The sequence below is a fragment of the Cucumis melo genome, chromosome 4, assembly GCF_025177605.1.
Source record: "Cucumis melo cultivar AY chromosome 4, USDA_Cmelo_AY_1.0, whole genome shotgun sequence".
Taxonomy (NCBI): domain Eukaryota; kingdom Viridiplantae; phylum Streptophyta; class Magnoliopsida; order Cucurbitales; family Cucurbitaceae; genus Cucumis; species Cucumis melo.
The window spans coordinates 625,466-651,105 of record NC_066860.1 but is presented as its reverse complement, the minus strand read 5'-3'; the positions used below and the strand labels follow the sequence as shown (position 1 = coordinate 651,105).

Here is a 25,640-nt window from a genome sequence, read left to right as displayed (position 1 = left end):
AAGTTAGTTCTACCACAATACTTGGGTATTTGGGCTTTATTTTTCAAATATCTGGGCCTTAATTTTGCAAGTATTATAAGGGTTTTGGGCTTTACCTAGATGGGACTTTGGGTTGGCCTTTGAGGGTTATGTTTGAAAACCATTCACACGTGCGTGGCACGTGGTTTGTAATCTTTTAAAATTGAATCGTATAACAAAATTTAAATTATGACAAGAAATTAAGATTTCATGATATTATAGCAAAAATCTCATGCACATGTTCCCATCTTCTTCTAACCATGTATTATCTTCTTCTCGGATAAATTTTGAAAATAGAGCTATCCTAAATTTATATGTATGTGCACTTAACTTCTTTGTGTTGAGATGTATCAAACAATCGACAGTTTGCTTTTTATTTATTGATTTATGATGTTTCTAGGACATTTCAAAAAGAAAGACTTCTGTTTAGTGATAGATGACATGAATAAGAGGGTAAATACAAGTCGTTCTACGAGATGAAATGTCTCTAAAAAGTATCAAAAGAGCTTCGGAGACTTTTAATTTTTCAAGAGCCTACACCTATAAATTTTTTTTAACAAGTATAATTTTCGTTCAGAGTAAGTCTGAAAATTCAAACACCATGCATTCATACTTACTCACTACCACAAATAACCCTCTAACTATATCAATTTTTTAAAACATATGTTTCGCAAATAGTTTATTGCAAATCTATACTTTAAGTACTTTCCATATTATTGCTTGTGTAACATTGTGGTTTTGAATTTGTCCATTGCTTCTAATGATGTCATATAACTTATCATGTTGTAGGGTATGTCTTGTTTCACATTTTATTTGGTTAGGTTTAACCTCAACCTTGAATGAGGCTAAAGAGTTTCCTATGGGTCCATTTCAATCTTAGTGTACTTTGGGTCATACGCGTCCTATTATCCATTTAGCGAGGTTAAGACACATTTCAAATACGTTAATTCGAGCTTTGAAATAGACACTTTTCTTCATGTCCATTTCAAGTTCATGGTGCTATATTTTAACTAATTCAACATATATAACTTTTGAGTCACCATCGATTCAAAAAACTAAATACCAATTTCATTGTAATTGAGAATAAAACATGTGAGGTGAAACTTTAGAATTAAAAAAAAGTACAGGTAGGTTGAATCTTCTCTATCTTATTGTTTCTACGTCGTTTCCTTCACTGTTCTAAGGATTGGAATGGTTTTGTTAAAAACAAATTATGTTTCTGTTGTTGCTCATAATACTTCACGTTTCTCACTCATGTAATTGGCAATGTTACCATACATGTTTGCAATCAAAATCTTTATTTGTTACACTAATCAAAATCTTCGCTGGGAAAATGTATAAAATGAAGTTTTTGTTGCTAAGCATCATCTTATAAATTTGTTTTTTTTTTTTAAACACTAACGTAGAATTTAAATCATAAGCTTAATTATTTATTACCCCAATAAATAAATAAATCTAACAAATTAGAACCCATCACGTGCATATCACGCATAAATCTAAAAGGGCCAAAAGAAAACTATCCACATACGTTCGGTTCTTCGGACTGGACTCGGGCCGTTTCCCCACGTCGACAACCTTCACCGCCTTTCCTAAATGGCAATTGCGTAATTTCACTCAATATATTGAGTCTCAGGAGTAACGATCAAGTAATCCGGATAAAAATCACATGCAACCGGAACCACAATATGCTCCGTCCTACGACCCACTAACACTACCATTAGGTTTGACTTTTCCATTAAATGTTGACCACGTGCAGATCACGTGGCGTTGATCTGAAAACGCTGTTAGAAGTACTCAGAATCCGTTCGATTGCTTCAATTGTAATGATCATCCCATAAGGAAATGTGTATTCGACATGTCGACAATGGCGATTTTTTTTCTTTTCTTCTTCTAGATACTCAACAGAGACGAAGAAGTGACTGGAACGGATCATTCCGGCTCTGAGAATGAATATTGAATTGATTGTGAATTGCTCTTCGTTCTTCTTATTTTTTTTCTTCTTCATCTTAAGTTTCTTCTGCTTGCTGTTTGGTTTGTAGATTAACGTAACAAGAATTTGATCGAGAGGTGAGCAAAAATGTTGGAGGATCAAGTGGCGTACTTATTGCAGAGGTACCTTGGGAATTATGTACGAGGACTCAATAAGGAGGCTCTGAAGATCAGTGTATGGCAAGGTTGGATTCATTTCAATTCCTGCATTACTTGTTGTTTCGTTTTCTTCCTGTTACTTCTGCTATCTCCATCGCATGAGTGTTAGTTTTTGAAGTTCTGCTAACTTTCTAACAAATATTGAGCTTTTAGTATTAGGTGGTTTGAGTTTAACTTCGTGCAATATGAAAAAAATTGTAATTCATATTCGTGCAAGAGGATAGTATGTAGTTTGCTAGGAAGATGATTAGCGAGTTATAACTTTTATTCCACTATGGATATAACTTGTAAGGCGTTGCATCCGGCTCGAGTGCGGGTGGTTGAAGGTAAATTTAATTATATACCGCTAACACTCTCCCTCACTTGTAGGCTTGAAATATTTGAAAAGCTCAGCAAATGGAAATCAATTTTATCCACTTGTGGGCTTGAACATAAGACCTCCATGGACCTGCTCCGATACCATATTAAACCACAAATTCATCCAAAAGCTTAAGCTGCTGGTTGAAGGCAAATTTAATTATATATCACTAACATGAATGATATGTAAATAAAAACGAGAACTGACTTGTTGAGTACGGTAGTAGGATTAAGTGTTATTATGAATATTAACCGTAAAAGGTGGGCGAGGAGGTCAGCTACATGATTTCTGCCTGCATCAGGTTATGGGTTCCAGTGAGAGCATAATGAATTCTTTATGAGCTGGAAACTTTTATGGGTTGAGTATTTTCCACAAAATATCTGGATTTGAATACTATCAAAATAATTATAGGGCACTGCATTGTCTAGCTGCATGTGTGCGAACTCTATTTGTTACAATATATGTATTTGAACTCCTTTGGTTTTGATTGAGCTTTCACCTTGTTTATGTTATTGCCTCTTAGGTGATGTCGAGCTAACAAACATGCAGCTGAAGCCAGAGGCACTCAATGCATTGAAGTTGCCAGTGAAAGTTAAAGCCGGCTTTCTTGGATCAGTCAAAATTAAGGTTTGTGAAATTTCCACCAGGACAGTCTATGATCATGTTTCACATTGGGATTTCCATACAAAATTGAATAGCTTCAAATATGTTTACAATTATTTTGACTCCCAGTTTGGAAAGGTTATGTACCAAAACCTACTTATCAGAAACGAAGGGAACTCAAAGCTGAAGAGTGAACTTAAAAACTTTGTACTTCAACTGCATGGTCATTAAAGTTCGAAATGATTAGAAAAGCGGACTTCAAACAACGCATCAAGACTGTGTTCTAATTATTTGTATAAAAAGTGTTACTCAGTGACTTATTTCCACAATTCAACTTTGGGGCAAAGTCATAAAGATGAATTATTAAATCTGCTTATAATAGAATTGAGAAGCTTTTATTGCCATTTGTGTTGGCTGTAACTAATCATCAATATATTTGCTAAGAAAGTTTGTTAAGCTATTTCTAATTTCAGTCTATTGAGATTTTCTTTTGAAGTACCAAAGTAGGGCAATGCCCACATGGAGTTGCATAAGACCTCTCCAATTGATAATGAGAGAAATATACCTAGAGTCAAGAGCGGTGAAGGAGAGGAGAACATTTATACCAAGATACAACTAAAAAATAACACGAAACCAAAACTCCTTATTGTTGAGAACCCCACGCTGGATGTGCGAACATGACAGATGTGCGAAAAATGTTCTCGTTAATCGGTCCTTTGTGTTGCATCCTTTATTGGAAGGTAGAGGAAAACCTGGATCACCTTCCCTGCGAGTGTTAAAAGGCAAGATTTGTGTGGAATAACTTTTTTCATGAATTTGATTTTGTGCATGCTTGGTAGAGGGATGTTCGTTCTATGACCAAGGAGTTGCTCCTCAATTTGCCTTTCAAAGAGAGACCCTTTTTTTTGGCTTGTGGGAGTCTGTGCTTTATTTTGGGATCTTTGGAGGGAGAAGAAAAACATAGGGTGCGTTTGGGAGAGGGAAAGAGTTATGGGGAAAAGGATTATAATAAACCTAGGATTATGATAATTCTAGCGTTATGATAATATATGTTTGGGGGAAAGGTTATTATTGGTAGTGTTATGGTGATATGTATTTGGGGAAGAAATATGAAATGTAGTGTTATGATAGTATGTGTTTGGGGGAAGGATTATGATAATAGTGTTATAATAATATGTGTTTGGGGGAAGGATTATGATTGTAGTAATTTAAAAAACAATAATAGAATTTGGATTAGGTTATTTGGATAGGTTAATGTAGGATTGTAAGAAAGAAAAAGATAGGAGATGACATAAGAAGATAGGAGAAGATAGGAGAAGATAAGAGAAGATAGGGTTATTTGGGATTAGGGTTATCCTAATCCCCATTTATCATAACCCTTGGGCCAACAAAAATTGACCCAATTTTCTAATCCTTTTTCCCCTAAAACCCCACCCCAAACATATCCATAGTGTTTTGTGGTTTGGAGAGAGACCTAGTGAGGTTTGGTCCCTGGCGAGGCTTCATGTTTTTCGTTGGGTTTTGGTTTCAAAGATTTTTTGTAATTATTCCCTGGGCTATATTTTACATTGCCGAATCCCTTTCTCTGGGGTTTTTGGGGGTTTGAATTTGCCCTTGTATTCTTTCTTTCTTCTCTCGATGAAAGCATTTATTTTCTGCAAAAATAAAATGCTACTCTATTTCTTCTTTCTTTCGCTGCCTTCACTTTCCTCATTGTGGTTTGCTTTGTAAAATGCTTATGTGGAATATTATTTTCTTTCAGTGTCAGCTTGTCATCTAAATTTCTTCCCATTGTTTGAATTCTTATACGAGACTTCTTTCTTGGTGCTTGATTTTGAGTATGACTGCAAAAGTTGAGTGTTTTTTTGCTATCAGAGTGAAATGCTGAGTTCTGGATATGCGGGAATCTTTTTGGTTTTCAAGATTACCCTTGAGATTGGAATTCAGTTTCTTGACCTAATTGAACCTTGTAGTGGTCTGAGTGAGTTCTCTTGTCTGCCTTTTGAGCTGCTGTGATAGATTCAGTTAGCTTGTCAAGTGGACACATCTATTTTCTTTTGTGTAAGCTACCTATTTGTTGCCTTCCAACTTGTGCTGAGTTATTGTTGGCGCTTAGGGAATAAATTCCTGGGTGTGTTGACCTACTGTCTTCACTCTCTGTCGTGTTAAACTTTAGATAAGAAACAATTTTATTGATGGATGAAATAATCCGAAGCTGTTCATAACTTTTTGGCTGAATCTGCTCTGTCAAAATTCTGCACATGTGCAGCAGTCATGGATGAGTTGCCTTTCCATGGCTGGTGCAGCTTGACTGCTTCAGTTTATTGTATTGTTAGCCATCCTCCATTTCCATCATTCTTGAGTTAGGATGCACCATTGAATATTGTGATCAACATCTTGTAAACAAGAATGGAAATGTTGTTGATGAAAATGTGAAGCTCTCAAATTTACCGAAATATTGGTATTGATGGATATTGTAGGAAAGTTTTTTTATTTGTTATTTTTCATTTACCTTTCTCGGTTAAGCTTTACTGCTACTTGAAAGAGTACTTGTCATTTTGTTTCCACTTTGACTTTAGAGTTTTAGAGCAACAAGGTTTTTATGTCATTAACACGTTTTTCCAAACCAGGTTCCATGGAGCAGACTTGGTCAAGATCCTGTCATAGTGTATTTGGATCGAATTTTCTTATTAGCTGAGCCTGCTACGGAAGTTGAAGGACACAGCGAAGATGTTATCCAAGAGGTCAAGAAAACTAGACTTCGTGTAAGTTATTTTATTATTATATTTTGTGTGTGTGTCAGTGTGTGTGTGTGTGTGTGTGGGGTGGGGGGGGGGGGGTAAACAAATGGAGTTCTAATTTCTTCACTCTTAACATGGAGCAGGAAATGGAAATCAAGCTTTTGGAGAGGATGCAGCGAACAAAGACAGAAATGGTAAGTCTTCTATAAGCACTAGGAGTCATTTCGTTTCCCCTTATATGGTGGTTGCAAGCTTTTACACCAGTGACGTAAAGGGGATGCAAGTTTTTTTCTTATGAAAAGTTTTGATCGAATTTTCTCCACTAGGGATTGGTGAATTTTAATCTGCTAATGTGTGTCGACTAAACATTAAGGCTGATGAGTTTTTTTAATCATAATGGCTGTGACTGTGAACTTCACAATTAACAACCAATACATAAATAAATTACAATACAACTTCGACACTTTTAGCATGAAAATTAATGCTGCAATGTTTTTTGAAGCCGGGTGACAATAAAGTTCCTAGCCGAAATAGGGGTATAAAAACATTCAAGCATTAATTTTCATGCTAAATATGTCGAAGTTATATTGTGATTTATTTATATATTGGTTGTTACTTGTCAGGCTCACGCCCATGGTGGTTAAATATTGCTGAGTTCACCTGAAAAACCCACTTCCAGAGTATAAATTATAAAAAAAATATGAAGAACAAGTAGAAACAGCTCATTTGCCTGAGGAAGGAAACTCTGTCCTTTGTTTTCCTTTAATCGACACTGGCACACGAAGACACACCCAAGTCTTCCAAGATATTGGAGTATAGTCATTTCAGGTGTTAACACTAAAAGAAACAGCTGTTAACTTATATGGCCTTTTTTGCGTTTGTGTGTGGAGAAAGAAAATAAGCCACAAAGGGAAGTCCACAAAGTATACAAATATGGGTATTTTTTCATTTGAATGAAGACAATATTTTCAAATTTGTATTTGAAGACGGAACAAAATCTTTGGAACATATTTCAAAGTTACCTTTCCATCACCATACCAAATGGCTTTGCATGCTCTAAAATGCTATTGAGGCTTATGCCTCGAGGCAAGACTCTAACTTTTAATTTGACTCTCGCCTTCGCCGAACACAAGAGGCTTAAGCCTTAATTTTTTTGTTTTTTTTTTGAAAAGGAAACATTTTTTTTTATAATTATTTTTTTGATATCCGTGAGTGTCCGAGGCAGCTTACTTGCACTTCAACTAATCTCACGGAACAACTTACCTAACCCTACAACATTTGAGTGTCAAGGAAACTTGTAGGAAATTAATTCTTAGGTAGGTGGCCACCATGGATTGTACCCATGACTTCTTAGTTATCGAGACTATGTCTCATTTTTTACCATTAGGCCAACCGGTGTCTCTTTTATTAATAATAAGTGAGATTAAAGCTAGTACGGATACGCCTCCTGATCCCCTCCTCTCTCCCTCCTCTCTCTTTTTTGGCTTCTCTAAATGTATAATTTTTTTTTACTTTGAGTTTTACATTAATAAAGAAGCTTGTCTCCGTTTCAAAAAATAATAAGTGAGACTAATGCTCATAGTACAAGAGGTTTATACAATGAGCAAAAGGAAATTTAGGATCTGCAGATGCACTCGGTCATCTCAACTAGGATGCCATCCCCTTACGCATTTTTTTTTGACACGGAGATAAAAACTTCTTTATTAATATAAACTCAAAGTATAAGAGATCTGCAGATGCACTCGGTCATCTCAACTAGGATGCCATCCCCTTACGCATTTTTTTTTTGACACGGAGATAAAAACTTCTTTATTAATATAAACTCAAAGTATAAGAGATTGATACAAAGAGAGCAATAACGAAGTTGTAATCAAGGGAGTCCTAGAGGGATCAGGAGAGGTTGACACCCCCTTACGCTTTAGTGAGAGTGTGAAACACACTAAGGCTTAAAATCTCTACACCTCGTTTGATGGCTAGAAAAATAACAGTGATTTGTCTCATGCTTAGAAATATAAAGGTTTGAGTTGTGGCAATTTTAATGGTTACTACTTTTTTTATTTTTTATGTGACTTTGATAGAATTGAGATGTCTTGTTTAGTTCTATCATGAGTTTTTTTTTTGAAAAGGAAACCGACCTCTTACAAATAACATTAAAGCTCAAGATACCTAAGGTTTTTACAAAGAGCAAAAATAGGGTGACCAAAGAACCAACAGGCACACCCGGACATCTCAACTAGGTTGATACAATGTCCATGATAGGAAATCGGCCTAGGATGAGTTTGTCCTTTGTATTGTCGTTTTGTTGTTTCTATCTAGTACATTTTCGTATATTATTTTGAAAATTACTTTTGGACATGATAGGGTTGCTATTGGGGTGTCAAGCTATTTGAGATTTGTGGGTGCAACCCCTATCCTATTATATTCTTATACTTTGAGCATTAGTCTCACTTCACTATATCAACGAAAGTACCGTCTAAGGGCCTCGCCTCTTCAAGAGAAAAACTATCAAGGTGGCCTTTAGCCTTTTAAAATACTGGCCTTTGTCTATTATTGAAAAGTACAATATTGTTCTATATTGGTAGAAATATTGGATTGCATGTAGGTTTTGTTCAATGAAGAAAAGAATTGTAATGACAACTAGAAATATCAAAAGTCACTAGGTCAGTAGTTAGTTATAGCAATAGAACTCAAAATATGGTTCAACATTAATCATAAATACAGTTATCTTCAAACTTCAAATATCTTCAAAATATGGGTTGTCGTTATTTAGTTGATGAAAATTAAAGAACATTCATTTGGTTATTTCATTTTTAATTGTGTGAAAACAAGTATGTATACTTGGTGTCTGGTTGAACTTAGCTTCAAAATTCCTGTTTCCTTCCTCTCAATTGATCATTTTTAGTGCAACCAGATGGGAAATATTTTTGATTTGCATGACTCTAGTGCCCTTTCTCTTTTCTTCTGGGTTTTTTTCTTCTCTCTAGAATAATTCGTGGTTGGGATCACTGGTCAGCACAATAATTGGAAATTTAAAGCTTTCCATATCAAATATTCACATCAGATATGAGGATATTGAAAGGTAAAAAAATAAATGTCTGTACTTCATTCGCTTGATTGGTCTGTTTTGTAACATAAGTTTTCATTTGCAGCAATCCTGGACATCCATTTGCAGCTGGTGTAAGTTTAGAAAAACTTTCAGCTGTCACAGTAGATGATGATGGGAAGGAGACTTTCATAACTGGTGGTGCACTTGATCGTATTCAGAAGGTCTGCTTCTTACATATTTCATTTCTCTAATGTCCTAGACCCTTTCAACTCTTTGTTACCGGTCATGAAATGAGATCTCTGTGTTACTATTGGATAAGATCCAATACACAGATTGCGTCTGGAGCATTCAATTTGCAAACCTTTTATTGTTGTTAACTGTTCATTTCTACTTTAATTTTTATTTGTTTGTAGGAAAACAAACTTTTAACTAGTAAGTACGATGTTACACTATTGTGTGTGTGCGTGTTTTTTTAAATAAACGAATAATTAATTAACCAGAAACAGATTGATTCATGTTATTGGACCACCCCTTCATCGAAGAAACAACTTCTTCAGTTCAGTGCTTTTAGATGGAACTTGTCTCCCTCTTATTTTATTTTATTTTTTTTAAACAGCAACAAAACTTCAATTGAAAAAATGAAAGGGGACTGATGCTCAAAGTACATAAGAAGAAACAGAAGTAAAAAAAACTTAGAACTTACCAATCTAAGGCTAAAACCAGATTATGATAAAGAGACAAATTTTCAGAATAATTAAAAGCAAACCAGATGAACATATTACTAAAAATGAATGTTCAGCAAAGAGACCTTCATAACACTATGGATTGGATCCATTAATGTTTTTGGACAACCCCTTCAAGGGTTACAAGGAAAACTTATCAACTACCTTTATTTGTGCGGTTTTGTTTAAGATTTGGGAAGAGAGAAATGAACATGTTTTCAAAAATATATCAAAGTTATCCAAAGATATTCTTGAATCTTGATAAAGAGACCGTCTCCTTCTCAGGGAAAAAAAAAGATATTCTTGAATCTTCTATTTTTATTGCTTTTCTAGATTTTTATGGCCGATAAGGCATTATTTAAACTTGATCATAGTTTTGCTGATCTGTACTTTGCTGGACAATGGAGGAAATCGGTATATTTCATTTGAAATCTGAAAATTGGTCTTACAAAGGACATTCCCATCCTTTATGGGCTTCTTTGTTATTCTCAATGTATAACTCTCCTGTACTTTGAGTTTATTAATAATAAAGAAGCCTGTATCCTTTTCAGAAAAAAAAACAAAGGACATTTTCATCCGAAGTTTATCCTTATTTCTAAAAAGGAAACACAACGAAAAGAGACTTAGTCTCAATAATTACGAGGAAAAATACTGAAAGAAATACAGGCAATGACCAAAATAAAGGACTAAGCTATCGATGAGACCAAGAACCTGAGGAGAATCCAAAAGTGTTACAAATACAAAATGACCCTGAAGTTAAAAAAAATTTAGAAAGTAAACATAAAACTGGTGATTATTGTGGAGGTAAGATGGAAGCCAGCCAATTCAAATTGAGCTCTTGTATTGAGTAGCCTTCAAAAACCTTTGAAGAGCGTCCACCAAGAAGATGCATTTAATTGAGCAAGCTCAAAGCAATCTAACCAATGGAATTAAATGTGGAAGACTCTGATTCCTTTCAAACCACAAGTTTATTGTGTTTATGAGGTTGTCTTCACTGAAAAACTTACATTTGCCTTTTTGGACTTGTTCTACTTTTGAAGCCATTGTTGAAAACCTTGGAGGCTTGGTGAGTATTTCTTTTCAAACCTTGAATTTCTTGGATTGCAGTAAGAATGGCTTCTCCCTAAAATATATTGGGAACATTATTGCCAATCATAAGGGAATGCACGGCCTCTAGAAGTTGTCTATTTGAATTTGATCACTGAATTGGTTAATGAACAAGGTGTGCCAACTAAATCCTTTAGAGAGATTGAAGATTTAATTCTGGATTTCTATGAGAATCTTAAGTAGAATTTTGAATGGAATGGTGTTTCCCCAAGGCGAATTCTGCACTCACAGCACAGTTTTCAGAGGGGGAAATCAAGACAGCGATCAAGATGCTTGGTAAAAGCAAAGCCCCAGGTTTAGACGATTTTACAGCTGAATTCCTATTGAAATTTTGGGATCTTATGAAGGCAAACTTCCTATCTCTTTTCGAAGAGTTTTATCAGAATGGGAGATTGGATATGTGTGCCCAAGAAAATTTTATTTGTTTAATTCAAAAGGAGTTAGCAGTTGCCGTGGAGGATTTCAGACCCATAAGCTTAGCTACTTTGTCTTACATAATAATTGCCAGGGTTCTAGCCGAGAGACTGAAAAAAGTAATGCCATCCATTATTGCTCAGACTCAGAGTGCATCTATAGAAGGAAGGAAAATCTTGGATCGAATCCTAATTGCCAATGCGGTGGTAGAGGAGTATAGGGCTGAAAAGAAGAAGGGATGTTCCTAAAGCTCGACCTTGAAAAAGCATAAAACAACAGATATTTAACTTTTGTTCAAAAAAAAAAAAGAAGAAAAAGCATTCGATCGTGTTGATCATGTTGATTGGTAAAATTTCAGCATGAAGAATTTTCAGAGGCTTCTGATAAAAGAATTTGGTCCTTAGTGAGTAGTGGAAGTTTTTCAGTAGAATCTCAGACAACTCATCTTTCCCCATCCTCTCCACTGGATAAGGTGCTGCCCATTGCTTTATGGAACTCTAACAGCCCAAGAAGAGTTAACGTTCTTGTTTGGATTCTGCTGGTTGGGACTTGAATACATCTTCAGTTTTGCAGCGCAAATTGCTGTCTAGTTACCTTTCTACCTCAATTTGTCCATTTTGCCTTCAACATGGAGAAAACTCGGTTCATCTCTTTTTTTTTTTTTCGTGCCCATATTCTGCCAAGTTTTGGGAATCTTTGTTCTTTGTTTTCAATATGTCATGGGTGTTAAAAGAGGTCTGTAGAGATTTGATAAGGCAGCTTCTAGGAGGTCCATGTTCCAATAAGACTTCACGATTAATCTGGTTTAATGCGGTAGAAGTAATTTTGGCGGAACTATGGTTTGAAAGAAATCAAAGGGTTTTTCATGACAAATCTCTTAGATGGCTAGATCGTTACGAAGTTGCTCACATAAATGCTTCATCGTGATGTATCCTCTCTAAAGATTTTGACGGCTTCAACATTTCAGAGTTCAAACTAAATTGGAGTGCTTTTATCTCTTAAGCTTAATTATGAATTGGTGTTGATTGGTCGTCTTGCTTGCTTTTTGATCTTCCCTTAACAGATTCGATAGTCTTCTGTTTATCAAGGATTGTCTCTTTATTTTCCATGTATTAGTATCTTATGTTGTAAAGACTGTTCGTTTGCTCTTTTAGTCATGCTTGCTATCGTTTATTTTGGATATGATGAGGGTGTCAAAGGGTGTTAACCTAGTTGAGATGTCTGGGTGCATTTACTAGTTCTTAGGTTCGTATATAACTCTGTTGTACTATGAACTTTAGTCTCATTTTTATCTAATAAAAGAGACTTGTTTCCCCTTCAAATAAAAAAAAAAGAAAAGAAAAGAAAAGAAAAGAAAAGAAAAGAAAAGCAAATGGAGGCTGGTGATGATTCTCGCATTTGAGCACTGGATTCTTCAGGAAAGTATTTAGTTAAATCTTTGTCAAGCATTTTGGGTTATGGGCCTGCGGCTATGTGAAGGTTGGGCTAACACCATCCAGGCCCAAACAATGCCTAAGGTTCACTGGATTTGAGCCCCGGCCCATCCAGGGATGAGAGAGGAGTGATTTTTCCTTTGATGAATGATGAATAATAGAAAACCCCTTTAAATGATTATCAAGATGTTTCCTTTTTAAATGATTATCAAGATTTTTCTCTTTTGATGCTTGGTTCCATCATTTTCCATGCACTCTAAGCTCATAGTCATCTCTAAAGTTCTATCAATATATTGCCTCTCTATTGGTGCTTGCAATGGTTTAATTAAATAAAGTTCATAATACAAGAATGGCCTGGGGTTCATGGCCAAATAGAATGGTATGGTGTCAATAGCACTATAAAAGATTTAGTTCAGCCTGAGAACAACAACTTGCACATTGATTCAGGCCAAATTGTTTTTTCTTTTCAACTTCTGAATTTTTATTTTTTGTTTCCATTTTTTCTAATTCAGTTATTGCTTATGTTGTGTTTCTTGTTAACAGTTTGTTGAACTCAACCAGTTAGCAGTTTACCTTGATTGTGATATATCCCCTTGGTATCTAGATAAACCGTGGGAGGCTTTACATCCATCGGAGTGGGACAAAGTACTCCTCTTGCCCTTCCTCACTAGTGTTGGTATCTTTTAATTTGGACTAGTATTGCATTTCTGATATCCTGTTCCTTTTAGGTATTTCGCTTCGGTACCAAAAATGGGAAACCGGCTGAAGGTCTTACGAAGAAGCACGGGTATATCTTGCAACCAGTGTCTGGATATGCAAGGTATACAAAGTTGCGGGAAAATGATCTTGCAGATAGCCATGAACCTCTACAGAAAGCATCAGTATATTTGGATGACGTGACACTTTGTTTGTCAAAGGTTATAAATATATGTTTGGAACTCCTAAACTTTAGTTTTGGATTTGAAACAAAGTTTGTTGGACATGAAAGAACTGATGATATGCTTTAGTGCTTGTCGGAATTAGCAATCCTAACTCAAAAGAGGAATTTTGTTAATATGATAGGGGATCATTCTGTTTTGCTTTCTTTATTTTTATTTTTTAAAAATTATTATTATTATTATTATTATTATTATTATTGTGGAAGCCTAGAGAGATATCAAAAGAAAAACAAGAAAAAATTTAACCAGAAACAGTCTTTATGAATGATTATTTTGTATTTCTTTTTGCAGAACGGGTATAGGGATATTCTAAAGTTAATCGATAATTTTGCTGCATTCAATCAGCGATTGAAGTATGCTCATTATCGACCTCACGTTTCTGTGAAAACTGATCCTAGTTCCTGGTGGAAGTATGCTTTTAATTCAATTTCTGACCAGTTGAAGAAGGGAAGGTAATTGGACTAGTTGTGCTGTTTTCTCTTAATGATGCGTCGCCTTTTGTTGAACTAAAATCTTCTCATGTGATACAAGAAGCACGAGAAAATGATAAATGTATTATTTTTACATATCTTAAACATTTAGGATACAGTTCTGATTTAAGTTAGGTGGTATGTTGTATGTTTAATTGAGATCAATTTGAAATTGCTTTTCTTGACAATAAATGTAATGGTTTTAAACATTTAAGGTACAGTTTTGAATTGGGTTAGATGATGTGTAGTATGTTCAATTGAGATTGATTTGATATTGCAAGGATCGATGCCTCTACTTGGTGCTCTCTTTCTAAGCTCTTTGCGAATTTTTCCATCCAAGATGTTTGTTTGAATTGGGGGTGCTTGTGTTTTCAGCTTAGCTTATTTTATGCCAAGTCTTAGAATGTTGTTCTTGATATTATTTTTGTCTCATGTTTTACTTGGAATATTTTGTTTCCTTATACTTGGAGCATTAATCTCTTTTTATTAATTTAATGAAGAGTTATTTTTCCGTGGGAAAAAAAAGTAGAATGGTGTTTTCATGGAACTTTTATTTGAGTTGCATGTAACCTTTTCTAAAGATGATTGAATGTATAGGAACACTAGGTGTTTTCCTTTTTCTCTGGTTAAGTAAATAACTTGTGCGCTATTGCTAATGTGTGGTCAATCATTTCATTAAAATGAGCAGTAGAAAAGTTGAAAAAGGAAAAAAAAAAAAAAAGTGAACTACAAAAGAATACTACCAAATAAGCACGATGTTCTGCATTGTGAAGTGCTTTAGTTGAATTTCTTAAACTTCTAGTTCATTCTTTATTTCAAAGAAAATTTAGAAATGATTTTGGTGTCATCCGCTTATTGAAATTCGGATCATCTCTTAGCTGGCAATTTGAGAGTTCTGTTTGACCCTCCACAGGAGGAAGCAAAATTTGTGCATGATTAGAAAAGGTTGGATGGTGTTTTAGGAAATGATCAATGAATTCCTTTCAATTCTTGGATGGAATTTGAAAAGGGAAATGGTCAATGATTTCCTCTAAAAAAAAAGCTACGGAACCATTGTTTTCGGAGAATCCAACTTGACTCTTCACTACTAACACGGACAATCGATTTGGGTAACCTTTGTTTGTTTGCAATGCTGGTTAATGTAGCATCTTCTTTGTAGAGATTAATGAGGAGTTTTTTCTGTGAAGGGCACACAGGAAGCAAAATCAATTATCTAGTAAAATGGGCTAAAGTTATTCAGCCTCAACTTGATGGAGGTTTGAGTTTGGAAGTGCTGCAAAATACACGGCTCTACTTGCTAAGTGGGGCTGGAGGTTTATTAATGAAGAAACTTCTTTATGGAGATAAATCTCATGAAGCATCCACGGAAAAGAACCTTTCAACTGACACACAATGGGAGATTCTGGTTACAGTCTAAAAGGCCCTTGTATTAGTATCTCAGGAGTGTGGAGGAAGGTGGAGACCCTAGCCTCTTTTAAACTTGGTGATGGTACAAGGATTCAGATGGTTGGATAGGGCATTTCCCCTTTGCACTCAATATCCATCAGGATTGCACTCTTACCAAAAGGTTTATAGCATCTCAGTGGGATTACTTGACATCCTCTTGGTTCATAGTCTTTAGAAGGCTTCTTAAAGACAATGAGATTTTGGACTTTCAAAACTTGATGGCTCAACTAGCGACTAAAAGGGTTCCTTTTCTTGCAAACTACTCTGTGAAGAGATTTGGCTGCAGAAAGTTTTGCCTGATCTTCACCGGAGCTGTGAGTTACCTATGAAGCTCTTCTGTGACAATAAAACTGTTATAAGCATAGCCAATAACCCAGTTCAACATGACAGAATGAAACATGTATGTAGAGGTAGACATACATTTTATAAAGGTGAAAATTGACAATGACAGTATTTGCATCGCGTAATTCCTTCTAGTAGAAAAATTGCTGATGTTCTCACCAAAGTGTTACTCAAGGAGAGCTTTGACTTTTGTGTTAGCAAGTTGGGTTTAATTGACATTTACGCTCTAACTCGAGAGGGAGTGTTGGAAATTAGGCGCTAGGGGAGTGTTGGAAATTGGGGGCTAGTGGAGTGTTTATAGCCCAAGGATATTTGTGTAATTTTATTGTATCTTAGTTTTATTTCTTTTTTTTGTTAGGGCTTATTTAGCCTATATATTCCTCCTTGTACTCTTTTGATTATTAGAAAATAATAAGAGCGGCTTTTATTGTGGTTTTTTCTCCCTGTACTAAGGTTTTCCACGTATACCTTGTGTTCGTCTTCTTTTCTTCTTTTCAATAATAGCAAAAGACATCATAGTTTATCGACAATAAACTATTATATATGTATCTGATATTTTTCTATATTTGTAAATATTTTCAGCAGTTTTATCGTTTAAAATAATTTTCTTATTATTTATTTATTCAAATTCTTAATCTTTTGTTTGAGGCTGTGAATTCTTTTACTTTTCTACAATTACATTCTTTGCTTTAATGCAGTGGAAAAATGTCATGGGAGCAGGTTCTGAAGTTTGCCAACTTACGTAAGAGATATATCTCTTTATATGCTTCGTTGCTTAAATCTGATCCTACTCGTGCAATTGTTGATGATGACAAACATATTGAGGAACTTGATCGTGAACTGGATATTGAGCTGATTCTCCAATGGAGGTACATTTTTACAAATTTATCATTAATTGTGGTACAGACCCTACTATTTCTCAGTTTAAATTGCAGATAACATGGTCGATAAAAATCATGAAATTATTAAATGATCTCTTACTCTCAGATGTTCTTCACTTTTTTTTTGAAAGAGAAACAAACCTCTTTATTAATGATAATAAAAAAGACTGATGTTTGAAGTGTAAGAGAATTATACTAGGAGCAAAAAGGAGTGGATGACTAAAAGATGAATAAAAATAAAACAATACAAACAAGCCAAACTAGATCTCGAGCCAAAAGGGAGAAAATACTACAAAGAAAAAGTAGTGTTTTTTCAATTAGAAACCCAAATTCAGCGGTAGACATCCACACTAATAGCTACAGAATGAAATGAGTGGAGACGACAAGAAAAGGCAAATTCAGTGGTAGACTTCCACTCTCCAATGGTGTTTATGTTTCTACATCGAGTTGTAACTTGGTGTCGACTGTCGATAAGCAAACTTATGAGTCACTTGAATTGTATACCAAGTCTTATTCAAATTTGTGTGAGTGACTTGAATTGTATATCTAAGTCTAATTCAAATTTTTGCAAGTTATAGGAGTTAGGTTTGGGAAAGGTGATTGGGATTACTAAGCAGCCGGGTGCCGGGTGACTCGTATCTTTTACAAGAAAAACATCTTCCAATTTCGTCTTTCAACCTTAGGTGTGATTCTTCATCCAATCTGAGTCCTCTTCCAGTTCTAGGTCTTTGTCCAGTGAAAATCAATTCACATTATGGTATTTTTGCCTTGATTGTCCATTTTTTTGTATCTTGGAAAGCTGATTCCTCATCTATTCATTCATCAATAAAAAATCGAGTCGTTTTTAATGTGAAAATTTCCAACTGTCCAAACATACCCAGAATCCTTATTGAAGTGTGCCCTACAAATCTTCAAAACCTTTTGCATTGATCTACAGTGATATTTGAGGGCCTTCTTGATGTTGGTCATAACTTCTATTGATGACCATTCTAGATTAATGTGGACATACCTCATGAAGGACAAAACCGAAACATCAAGTGTTCTTTAATTCATTTTTCTTTTGAAACGGGGAAAAACTTCTTTATTAATAATTTTTTTTAAAACGGAGACAAAAACTTCTTTACTAATAAGAACTCAAGGTACAAGAGATTTGAGAGCAATAAAGAAGTAGTAATCAAGAGAGTCTTATAGGGATCAGGAGGTGCACCCGGACATCTCAACTAGGTTGACACCCCCTTAGCGCTAAATACAAAAGAGTTATACAATAAGCGTAATAGAAAAGCCTAGAGAGCGATAAGCAAAGGGCATCAGAAGGTACACCCGAGACATTTCAACTAGGTTGGCACCCCCTTAGCACCAAAACAACATATCCCAAAATAAAGCAAGAATAAAATTTAAGCCAAATAATGAAACAAAGTCTAGCTTAATACAGAGGGTTGAGACAGAGAAATAAAGGAAGAGAAAAAAAAGCTACAAAAAAAAAAAAGAAAAGAAAAGGAAGAGAATAGAAGCAGAACAGTACAAAGATTGAGCCTAAAACAAAACAGCTACTGTGAAAACAAAACAAAATGAAAATGTAAGCTATGCTCCAAAGAAGCTTGCCGAAGAGGGGAAATACGAAGCTGTAAAAGTGCAGACAAAGTCACCAAAACAAGAACTAGGCCTAGGGGACTGGTTGAGAGAGAAAGACTAACCAGTTGAGACAAAGATCCTGAGTGGAGTAATTCACAAACTCCTTGGTTCGAGAGCACCAAGCTGCTAAGTTTCGTTCTGGGATAGAGATAAGATCAGGGCTTCCAACCGTGGACCTAAGCCTCTCTATTCTACTCTTCCTTTCTTTTCCTCCAATATAAGTGCCACAAACTGCTTAAATTGGTATGAAAACCTCTGCCTTCTATCTCCAGCTTATCAATCTGAGGGACGCTGGGTAACACTGATCAGCATAGGGTGGCTTAATTGATCTACCAAAGGAATCTATCACAATGCACTCGCATCTTAATCAATGACCAATGTCCTCAAGATGGACTTTGTAAGAACACGAGCGTTGTGTAGGTAAAACCTCTAAAGACTTGGTATCTCCTACTTCAGTTGAACTGGACCGTTGGTACTTTACTTCTTTTATGTACTTATTCCAGACAAATTGCTGATGGTCACCCTTTGGGATCACTTTTATTGCAGTTAGGACTTCACCTTCGATTTCCTTTCTAGTGAGAGCAAGCATTTCCACATTAGGAAGCTCTGGGAGAATAATGCCTGTTGGTATACAACAAAAGATCTCCAACAAGAGAATCTGAACGAACTGGTGTGAACTCAAATAACAAATGACAGTAACAATCAGCTTCATTGACTTTATAGGTCAAAGATGTTGCTCCCTTAATGAGAACGATCGTTCCATCAATCTTCTCTAGATACCAACTAAAGAGGCTTGCTCCCACATAACCACCAAAATATTTGCCTTGTTCAGAATAAGTACCAAATGACAATTCTTTGACACGAACACCAGAAATCATTGGTAAGGCTGAGATTACAGGTGAACTTGAAATTGCAACTAATCGCTTTCCACATTTGCCATCTACTTGTGTGAGAAGCCAATACAAGGACAAATATGTCCCCACATTATCAAGAGATGGAGTATATGTTAGCATCCTTTCACATATGACAGCGTCTTCGCAAGAATTCTACAAGTCCCCTAGTTCAGATTCTTCCAGCTTATGCCTTGTCCTGTACCAGATATACTGTCCAGCACCTTCATGCCCACCAAAATTCAACTTGATTGGAACTACCTGTTGGCCCTCGCAGCAATCTGTGTTCCAAGAAAAGATCTTTGTGGGGCTGGATGAGAGAAATTAAGACTAAGCTGTCTCTTTAAACCAAGATGATGCCGCATTCGATGCCGCAGTTGTTGACGAAGGACAGCAGATCCTTAGGCAATTCCGAGGGGACTTTGATTAGAAGGGGGACAGCTCCATCAAATAAGGCAGTAAGGTCAGCCCCTTCAATTTCTGCATTACTCTTGTGATCAAAGCCATTAAGGAAACCGATAGACTCCTCATTGCTGATGCTGAAAGGTAAATCCAAAGCCTTGGTGGATAGCTTCTCAGAACGCCTGATTCTTCTTTGAGAAGTCTGGTAGTGGAAGAGTCGGAAATAAGGAAGGAGATGCAAAAGGTGCCTTTAGTTGAAGCTCGTGATAAAGCCCAACCGTTTCTTTTAGATGATCATTTAAGGGGGAATTTGAAGAGAGGGAATATAGGCGACCAAGGCTTTAATTCTGCAAAATTTTTTTTGATCCTAATAGTCAACGTTTTGGCCCAATCAAGAAGTTCCCCGTGAGACCCGTGTCTGGAATAGAAGGGTCATTTTGACTAAGTGTAAAGAAGAGGCGTTTTGAGAAGAAGTATGTGTTTTAAGGCTGGCATTGAAGTGAGGCGACGCATTGAGGGAACACACGTTCAATGCAAATAATTAGGCGTTTTGAAGTTCAATGCAAGATAAAGTTAGGCGAGGAAGCATCTAATCTTGATTTGACAGCTGTTTATGTTTAAAATTAAGGTTAAACATGGTTTGAAAACATGAATAAGCTTACACATGTATTACTTCAAGTAGGAGCTGAAAAGCTTAGGGAAAATTAAGGCTGACTAATCTAATTTTGGAATAGTACAAAAAGGGGTGGAATCCGGTAGAAAAGAGGTGATGCTGAAAATCTTAAAGTTACTCTACTGAAAAGAAGCTAGGCGAGGTGAAGGTTTTGGGGGACCAGGCCTTCTGAAGAAGGGATTAGTTAATGAGTGATTTTCTAAAATTGTTTAAAGATTTTAAAGCTTTCTTCTAGTTCCTTGTTGACTTGTAATGTTGTTTCATATGTTAATGTTTATAAAAGAAAGAATTTCTAAAGAAAGCCGGAGTTATGTTTTATGTTTGATGATTGTATACTATGTTGCAAGTAAACCACTAGTCTTATTCTTGTCAATGAGCTAGCTATTATGCGCAAATAATGAGTAAAAGCAACCATAATGAGCTATCTAGGCATTTGAAGGGTAGGAAGCTACACAAGGCAATTTAAACTAAATTTTAGATATCTTGTATTTAAGGTATTGTGTAAATGTATATCTGGACCGCATGATTATAGCAATAAAATGAAGTTGTTGTTCTACGCTGCGATGTGAATATACGTATATCATATAGCCTAATGTTTAAGTTTTTAAGGTTGTTAGGTTACTTGAGTTTGACTAGGTGATAGAGCCAAATACAAAGACTTAAGTTGAGCGTTCTGACATCTCATCTTGAGGCGTCAGGGCTACTCAGCTTGCGTTGCGTGCCGCATTGTGAAGTTTGGGATGCGTGCGGGGTAGGGCGTGACATTCCCAAGGTCCCCAAAAATTGCCAAGTGTTCGATCACAGACAATAATTCATTTATTGCGGAAACCTCTAGGTTTTGGTATGCAAACGGGACAGATGAAGAGTCAGCATTAGCAAAGACCTCTTCAGTGCTAATTATTTCTGAAAGTCTTTGTATTGATTTTTCCTGAAACCAGAGTGCGTCAATTAGTACTAAAAAAAAACCTCAACCAACAAATCTTCCTCGACTTCAATCAAGAAGAATCCCCTACAGTTTCAGGTCCTAAAGTTCTTCAGAAAAGGGTGCACGTCCTTCTGCAATGCTTGGACAGCGTAGGCAAATTCAGATCTCTCGGAATAAAGCTGCATGAAGATTCTTACACCCCGTTTCTCTAGTAATAGGTCAGCTAGCTCGTCCCCTTCCTCTTCAAATGATCAATTTCATAATTCTCCCTTCAAAATCCCAGGCTCAGATTGTGTTCTTGTGCGAGGTGTTCCATGTTCCTCAACAAATTCAAGGGCAGCAGAGGAAGAGTCCAAAGATGAAGAATCAGTGTTCAATGCAAGTAGTGAAGAATTATTGCCAGAAGAAGATTTTTATATAGAGGAAGCAGAAGTTCAAAGTGGAAAGGCAGAGGGCATAGATTCTTTTAGATCCGAGTTTGCTAACTTATTTCTCTCACCAGAGAAAAAGGAGTTGGGCAAGGCAGAGGCTAACAGCATTCCCCGATACCTGGTTTCGTTCATTGAAGCATGTGATATTAAGTTGATTTGCGATGTCAGAGAAGAAGTGAAATAAGAAGCTTTGATTCAGTTCATGGCAGCTGTTTGCATTGGATCGCTTCGGCAAGCTAGTCTCGAAGCAGCTGTTTGCATCTTCTTGGGGTCTCTTTCTCCTTTCATCTTGAAGGATTGGGTGTTCAAGATTTTAGATTCGAGTGGATCTTTTGAGAGAGCGATTAAGTTCTGCTTCATTTTTAACTTTCTGCTGTCGTATTGTCTTTGAGTGGCTTTGATTAGATTGTTATTTTTCTGTTTGGGTTCGTTTTTGGTTGGCTTCATATTTATGCTGCCTGTATTGTCTTTCTTTCTTTTTTTTTATTTTCTTTTATTTTTTAGTTTTAGTCTGTATTTTCTCTTAGTTTCTTATGCATTTAGTATAATGCTCTTGTACTTTGAGCTTTAGTCTCATTCTTTATCTTTAATAAAGAGGGTTGTTTCCGTTTTTAAAAAAGATCAGCTGTTATTACTATATGATTATATTTGTAAGATTATTTCTTCTCCTTCTTAAGAAACCGGCAAACTAATTCTATTTTATACATTAGTTCTCTTGATTTAGTGAAGGAAAAGTTTGTCTATGTAATTTATTCAGCTTCATTTGTTGATGAGATTTTCTGTTCTCTTAATTTTGTAGGATGCTCGCTCACAAGTTTGTTCAAAAGTCGGTGGAATCTGACCAGTACTTGAAGAAAGCAAAAGCGAAAAAATCTTGGTGGCCATTTGGATGGTATCTAGTTCTCTCTTTATAACTGAAATAACATCTTTCATAGACCTACTATAATCTTTTTCGAGTTTTATGGAACAATCATAAACAATTTTTTTTTTTTTTTATATAATGAATCTACCACCAAAAACTCACTTTGTAATCATAACAGCCGGCCATTATTGTACATTTTTATTTTTTCATTTTAAGAAGTTCAATATTAGTCAGAATAGTAAATATTTCAGTGATTCATTGGTGTGCGCATTTATCCAGGAATAATCAATCATTTAAAGATGAAGAAGAACAATTTTTTAGTCAAGAAGACTGGGAACAACTGAACAAATTTATAGGGTACAAGGAAGATGAAAATTCACTGTCCATAAACGTTGGCAAAGTGGACACTCTTCTTACTTCTTTGGAGGTTCACATGAACCGTAATGCTTCAAAGCTTACCGATGAGGCCCAACATTGTCTTGCTGAACTGTCATGTGAAGACCTTAACTGTTCCATGAAACTTTTTCCAGAAACGAAAGTTTTTGACATCAATTTGGGGTCATATCAACTATCGTCTCCAAGTGGTCTCCTTGCTGTGGTCTGATTCAAACCCTTGCTCTTACTTGCAAATAGTTGATATTTCCAAAAGGTCGCCAAAATAACTTGATTGCAGTGGAGCACTGAAACATTTGTTTTGTAGAGTGCTGCTGTTCATGATTCGTTGGTTGGTGTCTTCCGGTACAAGCCTTTTGATGCCAAAGTGGACTGGAGCTTGGTTGCGAAGGCTTCTCCTTGTTATGTGACTGTAAGCTCCAGCTCGATACTTTTGCAGTTTTAATTCTTTTTTCACGTCTTTCTGCTCATTAGCCTCTTTTTCCAGTATCTCAAAGATGCCATCGAACAAATTATGAACTTCTTCGAGAGCAGCACTGCTCTTGGTCAGACTGTGGCATTGGAAACAGCAGCTGCCTTACAGGTCTTTTTCTGATCGTTGCCAATGGCTTAAATGTTGTTCATATTGCTTCTAACTATATGTTTTAATTGAGTGAAAACTGCTGCAGATGTAATTTATTGGTTACAATCCACATTTTTGGGAGGTTAGATGAAAAAGTACGTGAATAAGAAAGTGTCGAAGATGTCAAAAACATTTCTAATATGAATCGAGATGTTATATTAATATGACAAGCAACGGAGAAAATCAGTTGTTCTAGACATTGAAGTACGGTTGAATGTTAATTGACATGAAAAGTTCAGATATTTATAGTTCCAAACAATGTGGTGTCGAGGGAATTGTAGGTGATGTAGCCCAAGAATCTAATCAAAGTCTTTCTTACGAATCTTAAGTTGTGAATACAATAAAACAGTTATTTATAGAGAATTGGAAAACAAACTAAGTCTAATCTTAATTAACTGAGAAAATTTTAATCCTAATTAATCATAAAAATTGATCCTAATCCCAATCTTCCATCCAAAACGAAGTGCGAGACAACTTCCAATTCTCCATTCAAAGTTGAGTAGTGAAGAATATGAACACTTCGAAAAAACAGACGGAAATGAGGGGTAGTTGCAAATGGAGCCCTTAGAAACAGACCTAACACTTACCCGTTGACATTCAATTCAACGTCCAATTCTTCATCAATCTGAAACAATGCATTTAGGTCTGTTTCTATTTTTTTTTGAAAAGGAAACAGCTGCAAAGTTATTGTATAATATTTTGTGCAAAATGGAAATTTGCAAGCTTCGCAAGCCAGCTGCAAAGTTAATCAATCTCATCATTGTATTTGGAAAGAGACAGAAAATTTTATCGGTGAAAATGTGGAAGCTAACAAATCCATATCAATCTCCGAAGCTCAACTCTGATGGACTTTGCATTCTATTTCTGATCTCCTCAATAATCCAGTAGACTGTTTCTTCAAGAAAGATGGTGAAATTGACAGAGGGCGAATGAAGATCTTCAAGTTCCAAGCCAACTCGGATCCTATCTTCAAGTTCCAAGCTAACTCGGGGTGGATCCTCAGCTGTGACATTTGACTTTATTCAGGAGGTCACTTTACCCTTAAAATTTGCTTAGGAGTCAATATGCAAGTTTGGTCCTCCATTTGTAGAATGCTGGAAAAGTATGTAGACATGGTAGACTACTCCCGTTTGTTCTCAGCCATTTCTATTAAAGCTCCCTTCCAACCTTCGATGGAAAAACAAGCTACTGTTAAATCCAAAATCTCCTACCAATCAGTACCTAGATCAGGAAAAATGGAACCTCGCCCGACTTCCAATCATAAAGTTCATTCTCAGGACTTAGTTCGTCATCCCCCTTCAATTAAAAAACAATTGTTGATTAAAAACCATGAGGTGGCTAAGCTTAACTTTGATAACCTCTGGATATATCATAACTTTTCGCTTCTAATGGTCGGGGATTGATCCGCAAATCTTTAGAATTGAAATTCCATTTCAGAATTGTTATTAACCCCCTTTATGATGACAACGCCCTTTTCAGCCTTAATCAAGGTTCCCTTAGTGACTTCATTGGTGTTGTAGGTAAATGGGAGGAATGGGGCAATTTCGACCTAAAATTTGAAAAATGGGACAGTGCAAAACATAGTAGGCCACTGGTGTTGAAAGACTATTGAAGTTGGATTAAAGTGAAGAACCTTCCTCTTGATTTCTGGTGTAGAAGTATTTTCGAATCAATTGGAGACCATTTTGGAGGACTCATAGAAATAACCACTGAAACCCTTAATTTTACCAATTGTAGTGAAGCTCATATTAAGGTCAAGAAAAACCAGTGTGGATTCGTTCCTTCAATGATCGAAATTTCTGACCAAAAGAAGGGAAACATATTTCTACATTTTGGAGATTTTGAGTTTCTAAATCCTCCTTTTTCCAGAAAATCTCCTGTGTACAAGACGTTTATAACAATTCCATTGACCGGCTGAGGGTAAAAGAAGCTTTGCTTTACGAGGGGTGTGATCTCTCCTCTTTCCCACCTGTACTTAATGTACCCAGATTGGTTTTTGCAACCTTACCAAAATGTTGTGAGGCTCCCCTTGTCGTGCCGACATTGTCAAACCATCCTCTAAGACATTGGAGTCTCCATTTAGTGTCAGCAGTGAGGAGTCCTTGGGGTTTCCAAATGGTTTTGATTTCAAGCATGATGAAGA

General features: G+C 36.0%; 1 protein-coding gene and 1 long non-coding RNA gene across 3 annotated transcripts in view; both read left to right on the top strand.

Moving 5' to 3' along the window:
• The first annotated feature begins 1,831 nt into the window (after positions 1-1,831).
• The window catches only part of LOC103503494 (uncharacterized), a 75,804-nt gene continuing 51,995 nt past the window's right edge, over positions 1,832-25,640 (top strand). For both annotated transcript variants that reach the window (XM_008467693.3, XM_008467692.3), the window contains exons 1-14: positions 1,832-2,192; positions 3,048-3,151; positions 5,758-5,892; positions 6,012-6,062; positions 8,853-8,947; positions 9,018-9,135; positions 13,134-13,235; positions 13,319-13,507; positions 13,820-13,980; positions 16,485-16,655; positions 22,420-22,512; positions 22,762-23,080; positions 23,183-23,287; positions 23,363-23,458. In XM_008467693.3, coding sequence (XP_008465915.2) covers positions 2,096-2,192; positions 3,048-3,151; positions 5,758-5,892; positions 6,012-6,062; positions 8,853-8,947; positions 9,018-9,135; positions 13,134-13,235; positions 13,319-13,507; positions 13,820-13,980; positions 16,485-16,655; positions 22,420-22,512; positions 22,762-23,080; positions 23,183-23,287; positions 23,363-23,458 — 1,836 coding nt within the window. In that variant the 5' untranslated portion in view covers positions 1,832-2,095. The remainder of the gene's footprint in view (positions 2,193-3,047; positions 3,152-5,757; positions 5,893-6,011; positions 6,063-8,852; positions 8,948-9,017; positions 9,136-13,133; positions 13,236-13,318; positions 13,508-13,819; positions 13,981-16,484; positions 16,656-22,419; positions 22,513-22,761; positions 23,081-23,182; positions 23,288-23,362; positions 23,459-25,640) is intronic.
• LOC127149008 (uncharacterized) lies at positions 16,695-20,565 on the top strand. The gene is made up of 2 exons (XR_007820179.1): positions 16,695-18,719; positions 18,846-20,565. It is a non-coding gene; the product is annotated as an uncharacterized LOC127149008 (long non-coding RNA).